Below are 25,133 nucleotides of genomic sequence, written 5' to 3' on the forward strand. Positions count from 1 at the left end.
GTGGTGAGAAAAATACATATATGTGTGTGTGTATATGTCTATCTGTGGTGCATCGCTGAAGTTGCTGCCTGCTCTGCGGGAGCTCAGAAGCGCTTCTGGAGGGCAGTCTGGATGTTCTTCAGCAGGCCCCACTTAGCTCGGGTCTTCCCACGCTCATCTGGCGTTACCACCTGCAATCAGAAGCAGAGAGCCATGGCACCAGCCACAGGGGAAACAGTAGCTTCCAGTAGCATGGCCACTGCCATACACCAGACCCTCACACATCATCTCATTAACTCCTCATGATGGCCACACAAAGCAGGTGCTGCTGACCCCCTTATATGAATGAGGACTGAAGCTCAGAAGGACCAGGTAACTTCTTGCTTTTCTAAAGTCGTACTCCTAAAATGTGGTGAGACTGGGATTTCATAGACCAGTTTCCACTTCCTCTAAGGAACCGAATTTAACTGAGAGTTGTGACCTCAGGTGGGCTTCACCATAGAGCAGCCCTCCAGGGTATCCCCCAGCACCTGGAAATTGCTTCTATCATAGCTGTTATCATTTGTAAATTCCATTAATGTGTTTGGCTCTTAACAGACTGAGCACCTTGACTGGGTTGTAGGGGAAGTGATAGTCTTTCATCTCTGTAATTCCAACATTGGTTAAGGTAAAGAGAAGGTTCTTAGAGAAGTGGATGAAAGGTAAATAGAACCACAATTTGTAAATCTGCCAATTGCCTCTCTCTGATGCTTCACACTATCTTTGATCGCACTGAGCTGTCAGAGCTACCTGGAAAGGGAAAACTGCAGTGAGCAAGTCTCCTACAAATCTAACCAACTCAGCTTACACGTGGATCTCCCTGCTTTACCTCAAAGGTGCTGGGTTTCTCCATGCTTCTGGTCTGGAAGCATTCCTGTTCCTTTCCAGTACACATTTACTGAAGAGGCGTTTAGGGAGTGAGGCTGAGATCCAGGGATGAGGGATAGCCCACTGGAATAGTGGGCTCTGTCTAGACAGATCAGGACTCATGAGGCAGATGGGTGGGGTTGCGGTTTGGGTGGTGAAGAGTGATGTTTGTACAATGTCCCTATATACAAAGCTTTTAACTTTTTATATTTGTATTCAAAGGGAAAAGGCAAAAAAAGAAATAGACACTTATTAAATTATGCCCTTTATTTTTTTTTGCATGTGTGTTTTAAGTTACATTTTGTGATAGATTCTTTTAATTATTTTTTATTTTTTTAATTTAATTTTATTATGTTATGTTAATTACATCATTAGTTTTTGATGTGGGGTTCCATGATTCATTGTTTGCGTATAACACCCAGTGCTCCATTCAATATGTGCCCTCTTTAATACTCATCACCAGGCTAACCCATACCCCCACTCCCCCTCCCTTCTAGAACCCTCAGTTTGTTTCTCAGAGTCCCTAGTCTCTCATGGTTCATCTCCCCCTCTGATTTCCCCCGCTTCATTTTTCCCTTCCTACTATCTTCTTCTTCTTCTTTTTTTAACATATAATGTATTATTTGTTTCAGAGGTACAGGTCTGTGATTCATCAGTCTTAACACAATTCACAGTGCTCACTATAGCATATACCCTCCCCCATGTCCATCACCCAGCCACCCCATCCCTCCCACCCCCCACCGCTCCAGCAACCCTCAGTTTGTTTCCTGAGATTAAGAATTCCTCATATCAGTGAGGTCATATGATACATATCTTTCTCTGATTGACTTATTTCGCTTAGCATAATACCCTCTAGTTCTATCCATGTCTTTGCAAATGGCAAGATTTCGTTTTTTGTTTTTTGTTTTTTTTTTGATGGCTGCATAATATTCCATTGTATATATATACCACATCTTCTTTATCCATTCATCTGTTGATGGACATCTTGGCTCTTTCCATGGTTTGGCTATTGTGGACATTGCTGCTATAAACATCGGGGTGCATGTACCCCTTTGGATCACTACATTTGTATCTTTGGGGTAAATACCCAGTAGTGCAATTGCTGGGTCATATGGTAGCTCTATTTTCAACTTTTTGAGGAACCTCCATACTGTTTTCCAGAGTGGCTGCCCCAGCTTGCATTCCCACTAACAATGTGGAGGGTTCCCCTTTCTCCGCATCCCCACCAACATCTGTCATTTCCTGACTTGTTAATTTTAGCCATTCTGACTGGTGTGAGGTGGTATCTCATTGAGGTTTTGATTTGGATTTCCCTGATGCCGAGCGATGTTGAGCACTTTTTCATGTGTCTGTTGGCCGTTTGGATGTCTTCTTTGGAAAAATGTCTGTTCATGTCTTCTGCCCATTTCTTGATTGGATTATTTGTTCTTTGGGTGTTGAGTTTGATAAGTTCTTTATAGATTTTGGATACTAGCCCTTTATCTGATATGTCATTTGCAAATATCTTCTCTCATTCTGTCGGGTGTCTTTTGGTTTTGTTGACTGTTTCTTTTGCTGTGCAAAAGCTTTTTATCTTGATGAAGTCCCAATAGTTCATTTTTGCCCTTGCTTCCCTTGCCTTTGGTGATGTTTCTAGGAAGAAGTTGCTGTGGCTGAGGTTGAAGAGGTTGCTGCCTGTGTTCTTCTCAAGGATTTTGATGGACTCCTGTCTCACATTTAGGTCTTTCAACCATTTGGAGTCTATTTTTGTGTGTGGTGTAAGGAAATGGTCCAGTTTCATTCTTCTGCATGTGGCTGTCCAAATTTCCCAGCACCATTTGTTGAAGAGACTGTCTTTTTTCCATTGGACATTCTTTCCTGCTTTGTCAAAGATTAGTTGACCATAGAGTTGAGGGTCCATTTCTGGGCTGTCTATTCTGTTCCACTGATCTATGTGTCTGTTTTTGTGCCAGTACCATACTGTCTTGATGATGCCAGGTTTATAATAGAGCTGGAAGTCCGGAATTGTGATGCCGCCAGCTTTGCTTTTCTTTTTCAACATTCCTCTGGCTATGCGGGGTCTTTTCTGGTTCCATACAAATTTTAGGATTATTTGTTCCATTTCTTTGAAAAAAGTGGATGGTATTTTGATGGGGATTGCATTGAATGTGTAGATTGCTCTAGGTAGCATTGACATCTTCACAATATTTGTTCTTCCAATCCATGAGCATGGAATGCTTTTCCATTTCTTTGTGTCTTCCTCAATTTCTTTCATGAGTATTTTATAGTTTTCTGAGTACAGATTCTTTGCCTCTTTGATTAGATCTATTCCTAGGTATCTTATGGTTTTGGGTACAATTGTAAATGGGATCGACTCCTTAATTTCTCTTTCTTCTGTCTTGTTGTTGGTGTATAGGAATGCCACTGACTTCTGTGCATTGATTTTATATCCTGCCACTTTACTGAATTCCTGTATGAATTCTAGCAGTTTTGGGGCAGAGTCTTTTGGGTTTTCCACATAAAGTATCATATCATCTGCAAAGAGTGAGAGTTTGACTTCTTTGCTGATTTGGATGCCTTTTATTTCTTTTTGTTGTCTGATTGTGCCCTTTATTTTTACCAAATTTTTTTAATTTTAAAGAAAACAGGGCTTCGTGCAAGGTAATGACCATATTATATACATGATACTAGATTACCCATTGCTGGATAAAAATGGAGGTAACACAGAGAGACAGCCTTGGTAAAGATAGTAGATATAGTATAAGATATATACATCGAATTATCAAGGGCGATAATGAAGGGATAACAGTGTTGTGATGGGGTTAGGAATTGACTCATAAAACATAGGGGATTTGAATTTTGCTGTAAAGTAGTCAGGGTCTCCAGAGATAGACTATGTGTGATGTGTGAGTGGGGCAATGAGTATTGGGACATGTTTATGAACAAGGGGATGAGATGAAACAGGACAAAAGAAATAGAGAACAGAACTTGAGATACTAAAGAAATTGAAATGATAGCTGACATCTTCTTCCCTGCCCAAAATGCTCAGATGGTTTTCCAAATGAATTCTAACCAACTTTTAGGAAAGAGTTGTTCTAGAAAACAGGAAAAGAGCAAAAGCTTCCTACCTAATTTTATTAAGCTAATAAACTATTGATTTCAAAGCTAGATAAAAACAATATAAGCAAAACATTATAGGGCCAGTTCACTTATGACCGTAGATACAATAATGCAAAATAAAATATGAGCTAACTAAAACCAAGTATGTTAAATAATCACATCATGGTCACATAGGGTTTGTTACATTAATGCAAGTCAAGCTTAACATCAGAGAATCAATGTAATTCATTTCATGAAGGCCTAAAGGAGAAGAATCATATGATTGTCTCAAATAATACAAAAAATGCCTAAGATTGTACAGCTCTCAGAAATTTAGAAGTAGAAGGAAATTTCCTTAATGAGAATTATACGTCACAAAAACTAAATACAAAATCATCATAGCTCAATGGAAAAGCATTAAGATCAGGAATAAGACAAAGATATCAAGTATTTCAGCTTCTATTTTCTGTAGGACTCATGCCCCTAGCCAAAGGTATAGGGAAAGAAAAGACATAGAGTTCAAGGATTGTAAGAAAAAGCTAAAACTATTCACTATTCATAAATGATAGGGTCATAGCCTGGAAAAACAAGAAAAATCAGCAGATAAACTCTCAGAATAATAAGAGAGTTTATCAAGATTGCTGGAATCTGGGGCACCTGGGTGGTTTAGTCAGTTATGTGTCTGCCTTCGGCTCGGGTCATGATCCCAGGGTCTTGGGATCGAGTCCTGCGTTGGGCTCCCTGTTAGCAGGGAGTCTGCTTCTCTTCTCTCTCTGTCCCTGACCCTGCTCATGCTCTCTCTCTCTCTCTATCTCAAATAAATAAATAAAATCTTAAAAAAAGATTGCTGGAATCAAGATTAACCTCCAAACACCAATAGTTTTTATTCTAAACCAGCAATACGTTAGAAAATACAATCAAATATAAGATAATATTCATAATATCTACAAAGTCTGCAAACTATTTAGTTTAACCAGGAACGTGTAGTACCTCTATGAGAAGAATTTAAAAGCCCAAGTAAAGCACAATGAAGACGATTTGAATAAATGTCAGACCTATTACAAAAATATCAAATGCCTCCAAATTAATTTAGAGACTCAATACCTTCGTAATCAAATTCTTTTCTGGATTTTTTCTTTCTTCTTTCTTTCTTTCTTTTTCTTTCTTCCTTTTTTTTTTTTTTTTAGGAATTCAATTTACTTACCCCAAAATTTATATGAAGGAACAAATTCCTATGATTAAATAAACCTTAAAAAAGAAAGAAGGGTAACGGGCAGACTTACCCTAGCAGTTCATCAAGACAGAGCACAAAGCTGAGATTAAACAATAAAACCAGTGTGGTATTGATATAGAAAGACAAATTTCCCTACAGGAGGCTGTAGAGAGCTCAGAGCCCGAAATACATGGCACTTTAATATAAGATGGCAGTGGTACCTTTACTGTATACGAATGGAGAAGACATTGCTTGGTGGATGCCATTGCAAAAACTGGTTCACTAGATGGTCAAAAAAAGTGCATCCCTATCTAGCACTACACACAAAGTTGGGCTCTGGATGGATGAAACTTCTAAATTTGCTGGTAATACTAAAGTTAATAAAAGAATTATGTGGAAGATTATCTTTGTGACCTAAGCCTATGGAAGAACTTTCTTTTTTTTTTAATCTGTTTTCTTTCTTTCTTTTTTTTTTTTTTTAAGATTTTATTTATTTATTTGAGACAGAGAGAATGAGAGAGACAGAGAGCACATGAGAGGGGGGAGGGTCAGAGGGAGAAGCAGGCTCCCTGCCGAGCAGGGAGCCGGATGCAGGACTCGATCCCAGGACTCCAGGATCATGACCTGAGCCGAAGGCAGTTGCTTAACCAACTGAGCCACCCAGGCGCCCTGGAAGAACTTTCTTAAACAAAACTTCAAAAGGTCAAACCAGAAGGGAAAAATAATTGATGACTTTGATCATATCAAAATGGAAGTTTTCTGCTGTTTCATGAAATACACTATGAACAAAGTTAATAGACAAATGTCAGAACAGAGAAGATATTAACAATGTCTAAACCATTATCTGGAATATATCGGCACACACTGAAATTCACCTAGAAAATGAAAAATGCAATAGAAAAATGGGCAAAGGATATTTCGCAGGCTATTTACAGAAGAGGAAATCTTGAAAACTAAGAAGCATATGAAATGAAATTTCAAACAATAAGGAGACAGCACTTTGTACCTTTTGGATTAGCAAAATAGTAGAAAGCTGGATTGTGCCACATACAGGTGGGCTAGGATATAGGGGCCCTTGTTCATTCTTTATGGACCCATACATGCATGCATTGAAATCAAGTGTGCATGTACTCTATGACCCAGCAATTTCACTCCTGGTATATATCTGGTAAGGGCTGAATTGTGTCCTCCCAAAATTTATACCTTGAAGTCCTATCCCCAGTACTTCAGCATGTGCCTATACAGCTGACCCTTGAACAATGCAGGGGTTAGGGGTGCTGACCCCCTGCACAGTTGAAAATCCATGTATAACTTTCTAATGCCCCCAAACTTAACTACTAGTAGCCTACTGCCGACCAGAAGTCTTACTGATAACATAAATTGTCAGTTAACACATATCATATATTTATTATATACTATATTCTTACAATAAAGACAGAGCAAAGAAAATGTTAATAAGAACATCATAGAAGAGAAAAGACAGTCCTGCACTGTAAAAAATCAGTGTATAAGTGGACCCACACAGTTTGAACCTGTGTTGTGCAAGGGCCAACTGTATTTGGAGAGAGGACCTTTAAAGAGGTGATTAAGTTAAAATGGGGTTATTGGGGAAGGCCCTAATCCAATCTGACTGGTGTCCTTATAAAAGGAGGAAATTTGGACACACAGAGACCTGCCAGAGGTGCCCTCGCACAGAGAAAAGTCCACGTGAGGACACAGGAAAAAGTCAGGTGTCTGCAAGACAAGGAGAGAGGCCTCCGAAGAAACCAGACCTGTCAAAAATGTGATTTGGGATTTCTGGCTTCCAGAACTGTGAGAAAATAAATTTCTGTTGTTTAAGCCACCCAATCTGTAGCATTTTGGTATGGCAGCCCTAGAAAACAAATACAATGTTCCAGAAAAATTCTCACGCCCCCATCCTGCCCACAAAATGTCAGGAATGAATATTGTTCACTGAGGCACTATTGGAGGTCACCTGGGTGTCCATCCTGGCTGAGTGGACAGGTAACATGTGGTGCCCAAATGAGGCGGCATCAGGAGTAAGGGCCTAAATGTGCATAACGACATGGCTAGAGCATAAAAACACAGTATTCAGAGGGAAACGGTGAGAAACAAAGTAGGATATGTGGCACAATACTGTTTGTGCAAATTACCAACACATTCAAAATAGTACATACCATGTGAAGAACTCATAAAAGTAATGAGATACACATAAAATGTGTTAGAACGGATGTCTGGGAAGGAATGGTCACTAAAAGGAATACATATGGAGACAAGAAAAGGTCCTTGCTTAAACCAATGTTGAAAATGGACCATGAACTGAAGTGTATTGATTAACTCAACCCTCTGTGTACGAGGTTAAAAATAAAAGGTCTGGCTTGACCTAAATTATCCTCACTCCAGGGCTCAAGTCTATCTGCAGAACAAGTAGGGAAAGACTAATGGGATTCTGTTGGCATGAAGGATCAAGGAGCTCTTTGGCGAAGAATAAATCCTAAGGAGATAGAGAGAGTACAAACCCATTTTTATTTCATTTCAGGGCAGGAAGTCGCTGTGAGTATGTGGGTAGTGTGAGGTAGGTTTGGGGCAGTTACTCTGAGTGTGGGATAGTGTTGGTCACTCTGATTGCCCTGCAACCCCACCTCCTGAAGATGTGGATCTCAGCCTAGACAGGAGGTCTGAAGTAGGGACCAAGGTAAAACCAGAAGGTAAGATGCCCAGAAGGTCGGGCAGCCTGACTCTGTGCCTGGAGTTCCAGCCTGGGCAGGAAGGGAGCAGCACTGCAGAGACTCGGAGTAGCTGACAGGGCTGTCTCCTGAGCACATGGGAGACACACCAGGGGTGACCCCCAGTACAGACTGAGAAGGAATTTGAGAGGGTGAATGGGGGCAAGGGTGGGCACATTTCCTAAAGAGCTATCAGGAAAGACCCAGAACAGTAGCAGTTTGTGACTATTGTTGGGCCTGAATTTTTACTTCCAAATGTGATGTAACAGGGGACATCTGGTTTACAGACTGTGGTAGGCAGAGTAATGGCCCCCAAAGATGTCCACGTCATGACGCTGGGAACCTGTGAACATGTTATGTTACACAGCAAAAGGGAATTAAGGTTCCTAGTCAGCTGGCTTTAAGACAAAGATTATGTTGAATCATCAGGTGGGTCCAATGTAATCACAAGAGTCCTCCAAAGTGGAAGAAAGGGGCGGAAGAGAGCCAGGGAGTGTGAGAAGGTATGAGGTGTGTGTGTGTGTGTGTGTGTGGTGTGTGTGTATGAGGGACTCAGCCTAATGTTTCTGGCTTGGAAAATGCAGGAAGGGGCCATGAGCCCAGGAAGGCGGGCAGCTGCTAGCAGTTGGAAAAGGCAAGAGAATAAACTTCTTCCAGAGTCTCCAGAAGGAACACAGCCCTGCTCACACCTTGATTTTACTCAGTGACACCCATTTTGGAGTTCTGACCTCCAGAATTATAAGGTTATAAGAAAATGTGTATTGTTTAAACTGCTAATTTGTTACTGCAGTAATAGGAAACCAGTGCATAGATGGAAAGTTCCATTTGTCATGGGAAGACTTCCTGGCAGTTAGCAGAGGTTTAAAGTCCGAGGGGACAAAGTAAAGAGGCTATTGTCAGAAATGAAATGGGGATGGTGGTCAGGAGGGACCCTGGGGACTAGCGGAAGAGCAGGAGAAGAAACAGGCTAAAGGATATATGACTTGTCTAAAAACACATTTCTTCATTCCTTCAAAACTATCAGGCTCTTGGATGTTAGAGGCTGTTGGTGGAGGGCTGTGGGCTGAGAGGAGTGAAGAAGACCAGCAGGACACCTGCCCTCCTGGGGCTTACAGCCTAGTGGAGTTGGGGCTAGGTACACCAGCCCAAGCAATGCTCAATCTTGCCTCTCAAAAAAAAAAAAAAAAAAAAATCCCACTCTCACTGCTGTTGGCTTGGACAACATTCTCCCAGCATGAGATGCCAGGTCACCAGGGTGGGGCCCAACAGCCCAGACTTAGCTGAATCTGACTGTGGTGTAGGGGACAAAGAGCTCCAGTTTGGATGACACCTAGGTTCCCACTCAACTCCTCCTTCAAGTTACATGAGGGCCGACACTTTCCCTTCCTGAGACTCAGTTTCCTTATCTGTAAAATAGAGGCAATAACTCCCCTCCTCCAGTGGTTGGTAGATCAGTGATAACGAATAGACAGTGTCTGACATCGAGTTGGCCTTCAATAAATGGGACCTTTAAAAAGCATTCAAGTTGGGCGCCTGGGTGGCTCAGTTGGTTAAGCGACTGCCTTCGACTCAGGTCATGATCCTGGAGTCCCGGGATCAAGTCCCGTGTCGGGCTCCCTGCTCGGCGGGGAGTCAGCTTCTCCCTCTGACCCTCCCCCCTCTCATGTGCTCTCTCTCATTCTCTCTCTTTCAAATAAATAAATAAAATCTTTAAAAAAAAAAAGCATTCAAGTTAATTTTCATGATTCACATATTATACTTCGAATAAAATCCCTTAAAAATCAGCAAGTCACAGACTATGAAAATCAAATATGAAAGGTGTTATTTCACTTCCTTTTCAAAAGTACATATGATGGAAATATTGTATTTTGGATAAGAAATGATTTGGCTACCTCATTATAGCATTTTAAATGAAACCTTTCAGGAATACCTGCATAGAACTGATGCCAAAGGAAAAGTATTTCGATTTTATAGGAAAGAACTGAAGTCATAACTTTTATGAAGCTTTATAAATGTCATTCAAACACACCATCTTATTTTCATTTGCTATTGAAGCCTTTACTTATGCAAATCATGACAAAAGTTAAGGAAGCCAGTGTTTCCCCTTGAATGCTAATATAATCACAAAGAGGGAGGAAGAATTACTTCTGAAGGAAAAATCTATATTGCAGCTCTGCGAGTCAGATAAAAATGAAGCTTCCAGAAAACCTCATTAATTAGTGCTCTGCTCATTTAGAAATTGTGTTAAAAAGCAAAGAAACTGGAATGGGTTTCCTTCCCATATAGGAAGTACAAATTAATTGCATAAATACAATTTCAGGGGGAATGTTATTTCTTGACTGATTGCATAAAACACTCAGTTTTCAGACATCTTATGGTACTTTGTAATTATTAATTTTATTCATCAATTTATTTCTTCACTCTTTAATTTAGACATTCATTCATATACTCATTTGTTTGGTCATATTTTCAGTCATGTATTCATTCAATAACCCGAGATATGCACAGTGCTGTGGTAAGCATTGTGGGAGAAAGAGAGATGAATTAGACATGAAGTTTGTTTTCAGGGAGTTTGGAGCTCAAGATGAAGGACAAAACATCTACCTAAGAAGGGCCAACATGTTTCAGTCTCTCCACCTCTGTCCTTGACCCTAGCATGGAAAAATGACAGGAGATACATTTAAAAAAAATTAGTAAGAGCATTGAGTGCCCTTCATGTTCGAGACATTTTTGAGGAATTTCTAAAAAATTAGAAGGAAGATAGATAGAACTAGAGGAAGGAAGAATCCATAGTCAAAAGGACATGCTGCAAAATATGGTAGCAGCTGTGGGTGTTCCATGCTTGGGAGAGAAGGGTACCAACAAGAATTGGGCTCTGAGCCACCTGCCTGACAGGGGAATGGGCAGGGTAGAGAAAGAGGAGCAGCAAGGCTGACTTTCTCATCCCACTTCCTTCCCAGGGAAGTGGCTGACCTCTGTGGGAGTGGGAAGGGGTGCGTGTGGGTACTGACTCCAGAAGGAGTCCAGATGGACTAGAGACCGTCCACCTACAGCAGACTTGCTACTGGTACACTGGCCAACAGCACAATCCTGCCCCCACCCTGCCTCCTGCTTCCCTTCATCACTAGGGGTAGCAACCAATCAGGGAAGATTCTCTTCTGCAAACACTGGACCTGAGACAAAGGGAGTGTTGCTAGTCAGATTGTGTTGGTCACACAGACATTGGGCCAAGACAATCCAAAACCACAAGCAAGCTGAATTTAGCAGAGGAGATACTACAAACTAGGTGAAAGTAGAATAGATTCAGACAGAAGCAGACATAGAAGCGCGGGCAGAGGGAGGACTGAGACAGAGACAGAGAGACAGAGAGAGGAAGGGAGAGGAACTGATAGTTTTCTAGTTCCCTTGGGGATCAGATGTATATCCTGGCTGGAAGTGGTCTCATGAGACTCCTCTCTCTCTGTACCATAAATCTCCCTTTTCAAAAGCTGAAATGAATGGGCTTACTATCTTTACTCTAAAGAATCCCTGATTAAGCCATAAATCTACTCTTATCCCAAAAAACATCATCATGGTTATACAGTAAGATAGCTATGGGAAGTCTTGATATTTTTCTTCCTTTTCTCATTTGAGTATCAATAAAATTATATTCATGAATGTATATCCCCTGGGGATATAAAGAAGAGTCAGCCTTGCATCACCAAGAAGATAGGAATAATCCTGTCCCTTCTTTTTGGGAGTCCATTCTGACATGCTCAGTGGCTATTCCTTGGCTTTCAGATAAACAGCAAATAAAAATTTTTAGTATAACTATGTCTAGAATATTGCATGGGACATACTTATACTAAAAATTGTTTTCTGTATGTGTCCTGTGTTTATGTTTGTTAAATCTGGCACTATACACTTGCTTTGAGTCACCACCAGGGCTAATAATGAGTTCTTTTTTTTTGTCCTTCTCACGCCACAATTATCTGTTTAATAGACCCTGAGCTCCTTGAAGGCAAGGATTATGTCTTATTTTCCTCTAAATCTCTACATCCTAAAAGAATGCCTGGCCCAAATGTTTTTTGAATCAAACTGAACTAACAATTTTCAGGCCTCATTTGCCAAGTTGGTTAAGGCCAGCAGCCTTCTCTCTGACCTGAGTTAACAAGTTTTCTGGGATTAGAGGGGGCAGCCACACAGTAGGTTCTGTGATCTCGTGATCGTCCTAACAGAGCTGCATCAGAGCTTATAAAGAAAGTCTGTCTGAGAAAAATGTGCACAGTACCTTGCAGATGTCACTCCATTGCCCAGGACCATTGTCATTGATGGCTCTAACTTTAAACAGATACTCAGTGTTGGGGGTCAGGTTGTGCAGCTCCAAACTCTGCTGCATTATATCCCGAATTTGCCCACAAAGCTCTGTCCGCACATTGTTAGGAGGGGTAGTAATGAGTTCATAAAATTCCATCTCAAAAGAATCCACGTCTTCTGTTGGGCATGTCCAGTAAACCTATGAAGCAATGAACATGTGGGTGTGATATCAATATACACCATTCAGCTTTCTTTCCCATAAAGATTTGTGTCATTAACTATCAGTGGGGTGAGTTTAAGCTGACCCCATCTCCTCCAGCTGCTGAGGACTTTGACGTAGACTATGTGCAACAGTCTTGAAAGGCTACCTGATAAGGCCTGACATGATGCTTGTGATGCATTTCAAGAACAGAAGAATGCTTCTCTGGGTTCTATTACCACCAGCCAACATTGGCGGTGACCACTGGTCTACTGACACAACTAAGTAAGGTAGCTGCCATTTATTGAACACCTTCTATGCATCAGATTCTGTGTCTGACATTGCCTAACTCACCTAGTCTTCACAACTCCCTGGAAGGGAGATTTTATTATCCCATTTTACAGCTGAGGCTCAGGAAGGTTACATTAAGCAAATTCTAATAGAACCACAGACTACTAGAAGATGAAAAGTGTATCTATTCCAACCCTCTATTTTACACACAAAGAAGTAGAGTACCAGAGAGGTGAAAAGACTTACCCAAGTCATGGAGAATATATGTTCACACTCAAAACATAAAATATCAACTTTTGGAAAGAGATATATTAACAAGTGTCATTTAGCAGATTGTGCTTTGCATATATTTTATACTGATTATATTGTGTTCTTTAAGTTTTAATAAATTCAAATGTCATTATGTTTATAAAATTAATTTATAATTACTCATAAGTGCATAAATTTTTGTGACTTTATATAATTTGTAGTTATTTTTTATATTTATACTTTTAAAACCTTTTATAAATATATAATTCATCAGTGAAAATTAACTTATTTTTTTCTGATTATCAAAACTAACATACTCATTGTAAAAGACTTGGAAAATACAGAAAAAATATAAGGGATGAAAATAAATACCACTTATGATTCCAAAATTCAGTTAATAATTAATTTCTTTCCAATTTTGGAACATACACAAACACGGAGATATATATAATTTGGGTTATATTGCTTTGATTCCTACTTTCTTTCACTTGTTATATTTTACATATTTCCCTATATTATGAAAAACTTAGTAAAGCACAATTTTAATAACTGTCCCATAAGTGATTTAATCCTTCTATAGTTGAACGTTTAGGTTGTTTCTAATTTTACACTCTAATATATAATGATGCAGTGAAGACTTTTGGGGCATGAATCTTCATTTGAGTTTTTAATCATTTCTCTGGGAAAGATTTCTAGAAATAAAATTGAGTTTTTAGAAAAAACTCCTTAGGATTTTTCAGATACATAATGACAAGTTATAATACTAACTTTGAGAATGTTTTTTATGCCAAAAGCCTAAAGAGGACTGTCAACCATCATTTGTGAGAAAAGTCAACACAGATTTCATCTTGGGCATTACTGAGCACTATGTTTCCCATGTGAATTCCATTCCATGATCCTAATGGGGATCAATAATATCTTCAAATCAAATACCATATTTGGCAGTAGGTTTAGGTGTCCCTCTCTTGACAGGCAATGTCTTAACTAGGTTTTCCTGTGTAGGCCCCTTTCTTGGGCTCATCCAGGGACCACTAACCGGTGGTGTGGGGTGACTGTTTTCCAAGCCCAAGTATGGAGAAGATATCACTAGTTCTTCCCTTCCAGAGCAAGAAACTGCCAATCTCCTAAGCAGTCTAAGTTGCATGGAGAGACCTAAGGCCATCACTGAGCTAATGTCACGTACACTGCAGGCTTTGCTGATCTAGGATCATTTGGAAATGAAGGTTCAGCTGTTTAGTTGTGGACATCTCTTCTGTGAAGAGCAGAGATACTTTGCTGTGTCTGAGAGCCCATGGGAAGGTATATTCTACTTTGCAATGTAAGGTCATTCTTGCTGGCAATGATAGACTCTAAAACATAGATTATGACGTCTCAGGAGAACAGCAAAGTAAAGCTTGGTCAGAGTCTGGTTTTCATTTTCTTGTTTTTTAGACCCTTGATATAAAAGTGCATTTTAACAAGACTTCCAGGTGCACATTAATGTTTGAGAATCAATGGTTTCAACTTTAAGGATGCTAAAAGTCTTTGGGAGTGTTGTCAGATTATGGGGGCAAAAGATGAGTTCTGCCACACGAAAGCAGGCCATGGGCTGGCCTGGGAGATGTCCCCGTAGGGAATCCTAAGAGAGGCAAGATTTGCTCTAATAGAGTATCTAATCGCAAGTTAATCTGTTTCTCTCCCTGAACCTTAATAACACATTCTATAAACAGTTCAATTTATGTTCAGCTGGATTTGAAAGGAATGTTGAGGGAAAGGTCATGTTAGGCCAAGAAGGTCAAGGAGGAGTCATGTCCCCTGAAGTCAGATGATGGCAGTGGTAGAGGTCTGTGAGAGAACCACACCCCCCAAATTTGAATCTCAGGAGATAAGAATTGGGATTCCATTGGGGATTTTCCTTCCATTCTTTCCAAATCATGGAGAGTATGGATAATTTCTTTAGGAAAGGTAGCAATTTAGAGGAATCACAGCTAATAGATAATGGAGCCTGTATTTACAATTTGATTTTCTGTGTTCTCTCTATTGTTACAGGCTTTCCCCTGGGAAATATTACACCCTCCAAGCAGTCTCTTCCAATTACTTTGTTTCCCAAATTTGGGTTGCTCTTGAAATGGGGTTGGGGCTTTCAGATATATTTTTGACTATAAGTTAAATATGTTGTTTGGTTTAAGCCAATCTTAGGGTACTTAAGATTTTAGGAACTTATCCCTTTTGAATGGGCTGACCATGAAGAATCCAGAGGAACAGATTTGAGCGACTGGACCCTAGAGCTCAAAGAGGTACATGCAACCTTTCCTGACTACCCACCTCCATTCCGTACCTCACACCCCCTTGTCTTTGCCATGGGCCCAGAGCCTTTCTTACCTTGGCAGCTCTAGGATACACCAGAGTCTGGTAGATAACAATTGGGCCTGGGGTCTTCACAGTACCATCATTGAATGAGTACCAATTGTGGAAGCTGCTGCTGTTCTGCAGAGACTGGTTGTCTGCCCCTGCACTCCAGTAAGTATAGAGGCCATCTGTGGGTTTGGCAGGTGTGGCGGACTGGGCTCGCCCATAGGCTTCCAGACCCATTTTGGCCTTCTCACCACCGGTGGTGTTGAAGGACAACAAGGAGGAGCTTCGCTGGTATATCTGCTGGTTGCCGAAGCTGTGAGTGCTGAAAGTGACCTTCCTGGCAATCATCAGTTCTGAGTGCATGGGATAGGGGGAGGGCAGGGAGTCCCCTGAGGAGCATACCTTCTTGGGTCCTGTGGGGAAGAGCTCGTGGATAGCACTGGAGAGCTCAGCAAAGTCCAAGGGCATGCAGTGCAAGGAGTGTAGCCGGAGCTGTGGGTCAGGCCTATAGGTGCTCTGGATGCCGTCTTCAATCTGGTCCACCAGAATCTTGGCGGACTGCAGAAATGCCACCTGGCCTGTCTCTTTCAGGGCTTCCTTGGAGTAGGCAATCAGGCCATCCATTTCATTCACTTTCATGGTTGTGACATACACGTATTTTTCAATCTCCTTCTGCCTGGACACCTCCAGATTCTCTATTTGCTCCATGATGGACTTCTCCTTCTCCTGTAGAATGCTGCGCAGCTTGAGAAATCCATTTCGGATCTCTTTTCGCTTCACCTCCTTGTCAGCTTTAAAGCTGTTTTTTAAAATGTTGAACTCCATTAGGTCATTATCAATCTCATAGCGGACTGCAAAACAACCAGGTTAGTTACTTTGGTTAAAATTTTCATCTCCCCAGATGTTAAAGCCAGTAGAAGACTGGAGCAAATTCTTTTGGACCCCATGGAAGTGGGCGGAGAAGGAGGGAAGGCACTTGTAGTTGAACTGAAATAGGCTAGAACAGGTTTATGAGGTGCATCTGGCCTCCCTCAGGAATTCCCTCTCGGCCTCCTTGTCTAATACTTCCCTCAGGAATAACAGCCTTTCTTTCCTGGCATAGTTATATCTGTGGTAGTCTCTGTGGCCCTGGGTTGAAATTGAAAGTTCAAGACCACCCTTGATATGAGTTTTTACCAGACTTCACTTGTCAGCACGTTGGACTTAAGAAGAGGTGATGTCACAAAGTGACTGGTTTTCCCTGTGTGAAAGAACTGAATTTTCTAAGAACTAAATTTCTGATGACTTCTAAATGCTGCCTTGCCTCATTCACCAAAAACCTAATCCTAGACAACAGGAAATCAGCTGGGCTCCCTCTCTTGCCTTTCTCCCATTTCGTTCCAAGAAAGAGTCTGCTGTTGCACTTCAAGGAGAACTCAATTTGTCCTGTATCCTCTTAAGTGGTTTTTGGATTATAAGTTCACTCAGTCATTCAACAAACATTTACTGAACACCTGTTACAAGTCATATGCCTTCCAAGGTACTAGGGATGCATATATGAATATGAAAGGGCACCGACAATCAAGGCACTCATAAATCCAGTGATACTACAATATAGAGAATACTATGAAAGAAAGTATGTGGCACATCTCTGTGAAATGAGCAGCTTTGTTGGCTTTACAGTGATTTAGGCATCAGGCAGTGACAACTATGTGAAGACATGTCAACCTTCTGTGGCCTAGTCTAAAGATAAGATCCTCCCCTGAATGGTCAACTTTGCAGTGAATTGATGGGCTATAACTCTCACCAAATTTCACTCATGAGTAGGGGTGGCCCAGAATTTTTTGTACTTGGTTCTTAACATAGTCCTGGGTACACAGTAAGCTGGACCTCTGTGGGTGGTGGCTATTGTAACAATGATGTGCATTTGAGTAAGAGAAACCCAAGAGTCCTGTTGGACCATGAGAACAGGGACTGTGGCTGTCTTGGTTATCACTATGACTAGGGTGTGTAGAAGGGCTTGAGAGGTATTTATTGAGTGAAAGCCAATCTGTTCTATTTTCTAACATCTTTGGGGTAAATGCCACTCTCTGGCCTATTTTGTGAAGCCGCTGTTTCCCTGCCCACCTCCTCCCTCATACTGGCACAGAAACAATGCCAATGGGGGCTGAATAGGAAACAATCAGGGTGATTGCAGAGGTGCTGAGAAGTGCTCCCCACTCTCCCCTGACTCAAACCCCACTGTGGCTTATGGCAGTTGAAATTCCACTTTATTCATTAATTTCTTTGACTATTCAATAGTTACTCACTGATTGCCAAAGACACTTGCATAAGGAATTCCTTGCTTTATTAAGGATTACATTTATGTAAAGTCCTGAGAGATAGGATAAAAATTCCTTAGATGAGGGGGAAAGAGGCAGCACCAGGAGAAGAGAAAGAGGAAGCCAGAAGCATCCCTCCCCCTGTCTTATAAATATGGCAACTTTGCAAGAGCTAGTCTTAGAGCAAAGTTAAATCAACATCTTTTTCAGGCAGTACACTTAAAAATAGCTCTCGTTTATTAAACATTTATTATGGACCAGATCTAGATGATACACATATTATGGATCACATTTCTGTATTATCATATATAACACTTATCTTCCTATGAGGAAGATATTGTTCCCATTTATAGATGAGGAAGCTCAGGCTCAGAGAGGTTAAGTTATTGTCCAATGACAGCAAGTAAATAGGAGAAACCAAGGCCTGTCTCTAATTCTATTTGTCTAACTCCAAAGCCTATGTTCTTAATTGCTCCAACTGTGGTTCTCAGCCCTCTGTGAGCATCAGAATCTTCTGGGTAACTTTAAAGAAAACTCCTCTCTTGGCCTCACTTGCTGAGATTCTGAATTGGCCTGAGTTAGGACTCAGTAATCCAGATGAGGCAGTTTGTAGCTGCGTTTAGAATCTAATCCAAGGGATCTTCTGGGGATCTTGTTAAAAATGCAGATTCCCATGAAATTGGTATGGCTAGGGCCTGATTCTGCATGCCCAGGCTCCTGGGTGGTGCCATTGTTGCTGGTCCTAGTTAGCAAAGCTCTGCATGTGGTTCCAATGTGTAGCTGGAATCAACACCACAGATTCAATCAATTGACCCAAACTTGATCTTCCCTCCAGGGCCCAGAGTTTCTCAGTGTATTGTCAGACCATCTGCTTTTGAATTACCTGAAGATCTGTTTAAAATGCAGATTTATGGCACCTTCCTCAAAAGTGAATTGAATCCTTAAGAGCAAGTTTGAAACCTAGTTAAAAAAGTTTGGGGGTGGTGGTGGTTCCCTTAGCAAGGATGGATAGGGCTAAATTCTTTACCTACGTATAAATGGATATGCCTTGAAGGTGACCCCTGTCCCCTTCCAATTTCTGGGCTGTCTGGAATTTGTACTGGTGTCCCCTTACATTGAATTGAATTTCATTGTCTGACTTCTAGGTGCCCTGGACTCTGAGAAAACTATCTTAGATTTCTCCTCTGTTAAAAACCCAGGCTTCCTGTGGTTACCTGGGGGCCACAGCAGACTGTAGGCAGCAGTCCCTTCCCTATGCTGAGGCCCCAGAGAATCCAGCTGAGCCCAGGCAGTGAGTCTACCTTAAGAAAACCCTCTAGAACCAAAGGGGCTACCATTTCTTTGGCAATATGGCTCCTATAGAGTTTCTTTAATATAGCGATTTCCTTGGTGGTGGTTCTAAAACTGAATAAATATCAATTGATAAACAATGTTTCCTAGTAGAAGCAATTGAGAAGTGAAGGTATTTCTGAAATATGCAAGCTAGTGAGAGGTCCTAGGTGACAGAGTTAGTAAAGCCCATCTCTGACCCATCTGTATGTCCAACAGGACCTTTGTGTGCAGCTCAGAGAAAAACTGCCTCCCACTCATATGTTTAGGCATGTTTACACATGGACACTGAAATATCCAACAAAGGGAAAGGCTGGGGTGATCTGGTGCACTTTGGTCACTTGACTGTCATCCAGTCCTTAAGGAAGTAGACCACAGGTGGTGATGGTGGTGGTTTCTGTTGCTTTTCAATCTTTCAATCTTTAGATTCTGGTCACTGTTTAGCATAGAGTAGGTTGTCAAATGAATGTTATGGATTTAACATGGGTGTTGGAGTCAGATAGTCCAGGTCTGCCCATTTACTAGCTGCCTTGTGCCAATGACTTCTTAGAATCTCTGTTGTCTTATTCATGGAAGGAATTTTAATGCCTGTACTGTAGGATGATTGAGAAAATTAGGCCTGGGCATAGTATGCTTCTATTCAAGGAAGCTATTCCCAGGGGCAAAGAGCCCTAAAAGGATGCCTGAGATCCTCATGTCTAATCAGGTAGATCCACACCCAGAAATTATGGGTGTCTTTGCTGAGCTCTGCAAAATATTGTTGTACCGCATTCCAGCATGGAAACTAGGGTCAGTTACCCTTATACAAACTACCTATTTTATAGGTAAGCCAATATAAGTAACCCTGAGCAGGCATGCAGAAGGAAAACCAGCTGTTGACCAGAATGTTATTGGCTATTTCTGAGTATTTCTGTTATTATGTGTTTGCTACCAGTTCATTTACTTTGCTGTTTACAAGTTTTGGGAAAACACTGTTGAGGAAAATTTAAAGTAGAAATGATTTCAACATTGACTTAATTCTTTCCTTCTGCAAATTGGGAAAATACCAAAGACATCCAACTTTAGTGACAACTTTAGAAAGGTTCACAGATACTAGAAGATCAAATTTACCACTTTTCAAAGGAGGAAATGAGGTCCAAGGTCATGAAGATTGTAACCAAGATTATAGAATCTTTCTGGGTTGATTACGTGCCAGATACTTCTTTGCATGCTACACTTAGAGTAACCCATTTAGTCCTCACAAAGGAGTTACTATTACTATGCCCATTTTACAGATGAAAAAACCAAGGCACAGGGAGGTTAAGAGGCTGGTGGTGGTTGCCAGGCGTGCACACCAGGTCAATGCCTTGCAGCCTAGCAAAGTGTTTCTCAGTGCTTGGATTGCCCCACCAGCTGGGGGAGGCTCTCACCAAACAGACTGCCCAGAGCCATTTGCCTAACAGTTCCTGAACTAGAAGTTACTGTGCAGGAGGGGGAAGGGGACCAGGACCTGCTTTGAACTTGGCGATGGCGCTGAAGAGCGCGGCGGCCCTTTCAGAGCAGGCGTCGATGAGGCTGACGGTCTCGTGGCCGTTGTGGAAAGCCGTCTTGCAGAAGGTGCAGAGCAGCTGGTTGTCATGGCGGCAGTACTCAATGATGCGGCTGGACGGGTGGTGGATGCAGATCTTCTCATCCTGGTCCTCGGTGCTGGTGTCCACGAAGACGTGGTCCTGCATGGCCACGTCCGAGTGGAAGGTCTTGAGGCAGTCGTTACACAGGTTGAGACGGCAGGTGATGCAGCGCTTGTAGGCGATGCGCCGGTTGCGGCAGACCTGGCAGACGATGGGCCCGGAGGAGCGGTCGAAGCGCCACTTGAGGTAGCCGTGCTGCTGCATGTAGCGCTTGGTGAGGCGCCCGCGCAGGTAGTTCTCGGGCAGCTGCATCTTGTGGCTGTAGGGCATGCAGTGCGAGCGGTTGCACACGGGGCAGATGAGGATGAAGAAGTTCTCGGTGACCTCGGCGTGCTTTTGCAGCTGTCGCAGGCACTTCTCGCACAGGCTGTGGTTGCAGGGCAGCATGAACGAGTGCAGGCGCAGCCGGCTGCACATGGGGCACGAGAGATGGTCCACCAGGTTGCTGTTCGCGGGCGTCGCCTTCACCTCATCCACCTGGGTGTCGCTGCTTCCGATGCGCAGTGCGGTCTTGGAGCTGGAAGGAGAAGCGGACATGGGGAGGGCTTCAGGAGGCAGGCTTCAGAGCTCACCCCGTTTCCGGCTTCTGAAAGAACTAGGGGTTCACCGCCAGGCAGGCCAGTGTGATGGTGGGGAGCATGGGCTCCGTGCGGGGGCACCTGGGTTCTAAACCTGCCTCCGCTATTCTTTCAGCTGGGCGACCTCAGGTCAGTTAACCTCTCTCTGCCTTTTTCCTCGCTATAAAATTAGTAGTCACATTATAGAGTTTCTTGAGGGGATTAAAATTACATTTCATACCTACAAAGCTTGAGAGCAGGCCCTGGAACACAGGAAGCAGTGGACACTGCATGTTGTGAGTTTTTGAGCAAGAGAAAGCAGAAGAGACTGGCCTGGCACCATCAGCTGGGCCTTGGTGTTGGGGTGATGTTGGCTGGGTGACGTTGCCCATCAATAATGTCACAGAATACCAACACCCCACAAAGCCCTTCTGAGACTGTGATGGAGCAAAGCAGAAATAAGACCACTTCATCCTGTTTGAATGCAGGCCAAACAAGAATATCATCCAGACCACAAAAATGACCAAACCTGGCTTCTCCTGTTTAGTGGGAGTGTACTGTTTTTTCACCAGTTGCAACGTTGGGCACCCAGTGTGCTTCCCATCTTGTAGACAAGATTTTTATCTGGTTATCCACTAGGAGAGCTACCCCCACTTCCTCACCTAAAATGAGGTTAAATCCCATAATAACTTGCTGAGGCCTTCTCACCGAGACACTTCACTCTTAACCATGGTGTATGTTCTCACTTGTTGCAATGATTCGGTAAATCCAGTCTTGTCCACCTACAGGTGTGTTCTTGGTGAGTTTTGCTTGGCAGGCATTGACGTCATCATTATTTTTGTATGTAAAATGGATGGGTAACGTGTCCTTCCGAGGACACTAGGAGTTCAGTCCCTGAGCCAAGTCTAGAACCCGAGTGCTCCAACCAGCAGACCAATAGGTAAGAGTTAAGGGTCTTAGGCTCTAGGGGCGGATTGCTCATGGTGGAGTACACCCTTTAGAGCTGCACCTTCGAAATGAGTTTCTTAACCTCTCCCATTCTCAGTTTCCTCATCTGTAATCCAAAGCTCAAAGCTCACAATCCTATGTCTTTCATGAGAATTTTACAAAGTCTACATGAGGTAATCCATGATGAAGTGCTTAACTGCTGGCACGTAGTAAGGACTCAGTAAATGTGGCCACTGCAATTACTCCCCTCTGGTACTAGCCAGCTAATGTCCACAGTAGAGGACAACAATGGTCAAGTCCAGAAGTGTGTGCTTCTACTGTTCGTGTGTGAGTGTGTATGTGTGTGTGTGCGCCTCTGTATGTGTTGATTCTTTGTCTAATAGCTGAGGCTGATTTCATATATTTAATTCTAAGAACCATGGATGAAATAGAAGCATACTTATAAAATTCAAGTGCATGTTCTAAGAGGCTATAATCTAAGAGGGCAAAAGCAGTTTCTGAAAATAAATAAGTTAGCTGTGGGGATAAAAATGGAAGCAGATACACAATAAGAGACAGGAATAGTCACAACTCTTCTGTCCACATTAGTGATATTTGGGTGTTGATCTTGGCATTGTGGATGTATTCTTTTCTGCTTCTGGCTTCTTGTAGTCCCTATATGCCCCTATCTACTTCCCCATCTCAGCCAGGGACCTATATCTTAGAGCCCAGGTAGTCAAAGGTGCTGCCCAAGAATACTGGAAGTATGAAGGGAGTGGCCCTGTGGTGACAGAGGGTGCCTCTGTGGGGACTCAGGCTCCTGGGAAGCTCATCCCTTAGGGATTTGGAAGCTGGGTCCTAGGCCTGCTGACCACAATGTTCTTGGCTCCATTCCCTCTCTGCTTTCTCAGTCTTGTGCCTGGGCCCTGCAAGGAATCACTGGACGTACAGTCAGTTGTACATGTGGTAGCTGGATGAACCTTTCTAGTTCAAGAAGGTGGGATTCTGAGGATCATGGTGTAATATAAAGGGAGACAGCGTGAGAAATCAGGAAGAAGGAGGGAGGGAGGGTGATGCTGGCGGAAGAGAGAGAGAGCAGGGAGGCAGTGATTCAGAAACCAGGAGATAGGCCAGTTGGAAGATAAACCTCAGTGTACCCACAGCCCACCTCCTGACCTCGCAGTAGCATCTCTGACCATCCTCGGAAAGCCTCAGGCTTGGACCTGGGCATTCAGTGGCCATGGTTCCATACCCAAATAGCCACCAAACCCAGCAGCCTTGCCTTCTTGCTAAGATATCAGGCCTCTCCTATTCTGCACAGCCCCCTCCTTCCAATTTAGGGCTATTCTCCCAGTACCTGAGTTCTCACTGTGTCACATGGCAGGTCTCCCAACTTCCCTTCGGTTCCTTCCAGGCCATCTGTACTTTAGAATCACCTGGGGGGCTTTTACAATTCTGATGCCCAGGTGATACCCAGACCAATGAAATCAGAATGTCTGGGGATGAGGACCTTTGTAAAGATCCCCAGGTGATTCTAATGTAAAGCAAAGTTTGGGAGCTACTGACCTAAGGCATCTTCCCAAAGCACCAAAGTCATCTCTCCTCTGTTGAAATGTGGTCAGTGACTCTCCATTGTGGATATGCAGAAAATGGGGCAGTTGAGTCAGGAGAGAAGAATGTGGATGTTACTTTCTGCACCTGAGAACTGGGCTTTTATCCAAGACCCCTGGGTTCTCTATTCATGCAAACACCACGAGAGGTCCATGAATGGAGAGTAACCTACTAAGTGCTGAACTGCAAAGTGGATCCTATTCTTCTCCTGAATTCACTGAATCTTTGCTCACGGAATTGTTTTTCCAGCCTTGAAAAGCTTTAAACCTGCCTCTCATTTTCTGCCTCTCCAATGCTGCCATCTTGTAGTTCTGATCTTTGATCTTTTCTCATCTAAGAAGTCTGCCTTTGCTGCTTGAGACGCCCCTCAAATGTGACATAAAAGGACTGTCTCTGTCAGAACAGGAAGAGAACATGCAGGACTCGACACAGGTTAATGCCCCATGCAAGTAACTGAGACCCTAAGTTGCATGACTTCCAGATAGAAAGAGAAGGCTGCAGGAGTTGAGGGCCCTCTGGGGTACTTATATAGGACACAGGGGTCAAAAATGGCCTGTGGAAGTTGTTAACTTTTCCAATACATGTTAAGGTATCAAAAGTTCAGAGGAGGAAGAAAAGGGGCAATTTATATTTTTATATCACATAACAAGATTACAAAGCACATACATTAATCCCCATACCCGCTGAATCATGGCAGGCGTTATACTCTCCATTTTGCAGTACAGCACTTTTAAGTTAAGACACAGAGTCTGGGTTCAAAATCTGGCTGCATCTTACTAGCTAGGTGATCCTGGGCCGCTGGACCTTGCAAAGGCTCAGCTTCCTCACTGGCGTGGTGGGCATGAGGTGAGGGTTGCCTGGGGTCACACAGGCAGTGCCTGGCATTCAGAAACCAGGAGAGAGGCCAGTTGGAAGACAAACCCCTTACGCGCTAAGTCTTAGCGCCCCCTACTGGGTGCAAGTGAGAGAGCGCCGTGCTCATTCACGGGGCTGGCGGGGAGTGGATTTCGAACTCAGGGCTAGCCGCGGTTACTGGCTGTGTGGGACACGCTTAATTGCTACGGAACCTTTGGCCTCCTCTTCTCAGGTGGAGAAATGGCCTCGGGGTGGGGGCAGCGGGCACTTACGAGGTGCGGATGCTCCGGAGGCGGCCCTTGTGGAACGTGATGGAGGCATTGCGGCAGCAGCGGCTCTCGTAGTAGTAACACTGGAGGTTGCTGCTGGTCGTGCAGCAGCACTTGCAGTCGGGGTCATTGGCCCAGGAGCAGCAGCACCAGTGGCAGTTGGGGTTCTCGGAGCAGGTGCAGTGGCAGCACTGGCAGTTGCGCTCGTCCTTGTAAGGGCAGGGGAAGCAGGTGCAGTTCCGCTCGGAGGTGAAGAGGAACTTGCAGCACAGACAGGAGCATAACCGAGGACAACATCTCTGCCATGTACAACACGGAGAGCAAACACACATAGCAGTCTCCAT

The 25,133-nt window shown here is 43.0% G+C and overlaps 1 protein-coding gene across 1 annotated transcript; it reads right to left on the bottom strand.

Annotated features, from left to right (window-relative positions):
• Positions 1 to 83: 83 nt before the first annotated feature.
• TRIM42 (tripartite motif containing 42) lies at positions 84 to 25,133 on the bottom strand. Its single transcript, XM_045863715.2, has 5 exons — positions 24,793 to 25,133; positions 20,390 to 21,087; positions 15,299 to 16,122; positions 12,173 to 12,397; positions 84 to 170 (listed from the first exon to the last, which is right to left on the bottom strand). The coding sequence occupies exons 1-5, from the start codon at positions 25,131 to 25,133 to the stop codon at positions 84 to 86; spliced, it is 2,175 nt and encodes a 724-aa protein (XP_045719671.2).

This window comes from Mirounga angustirostris, unplaced genomic scaffold, assembly GCF_029215605.1.
Source record: "Mirounga angustirostris isolate CCGP_5_RB_7025 unplaced genomic scaffold, mMirAng1.0.hap1 SCAF_1, whole genome shotgun sequence".
Classification (NCBI taxonomy): Eukaryota; Metazoa; Chordata; class Mammalia; order Carnivora; family Phocidae; genus Mirounga; species Mirounga angustirostris.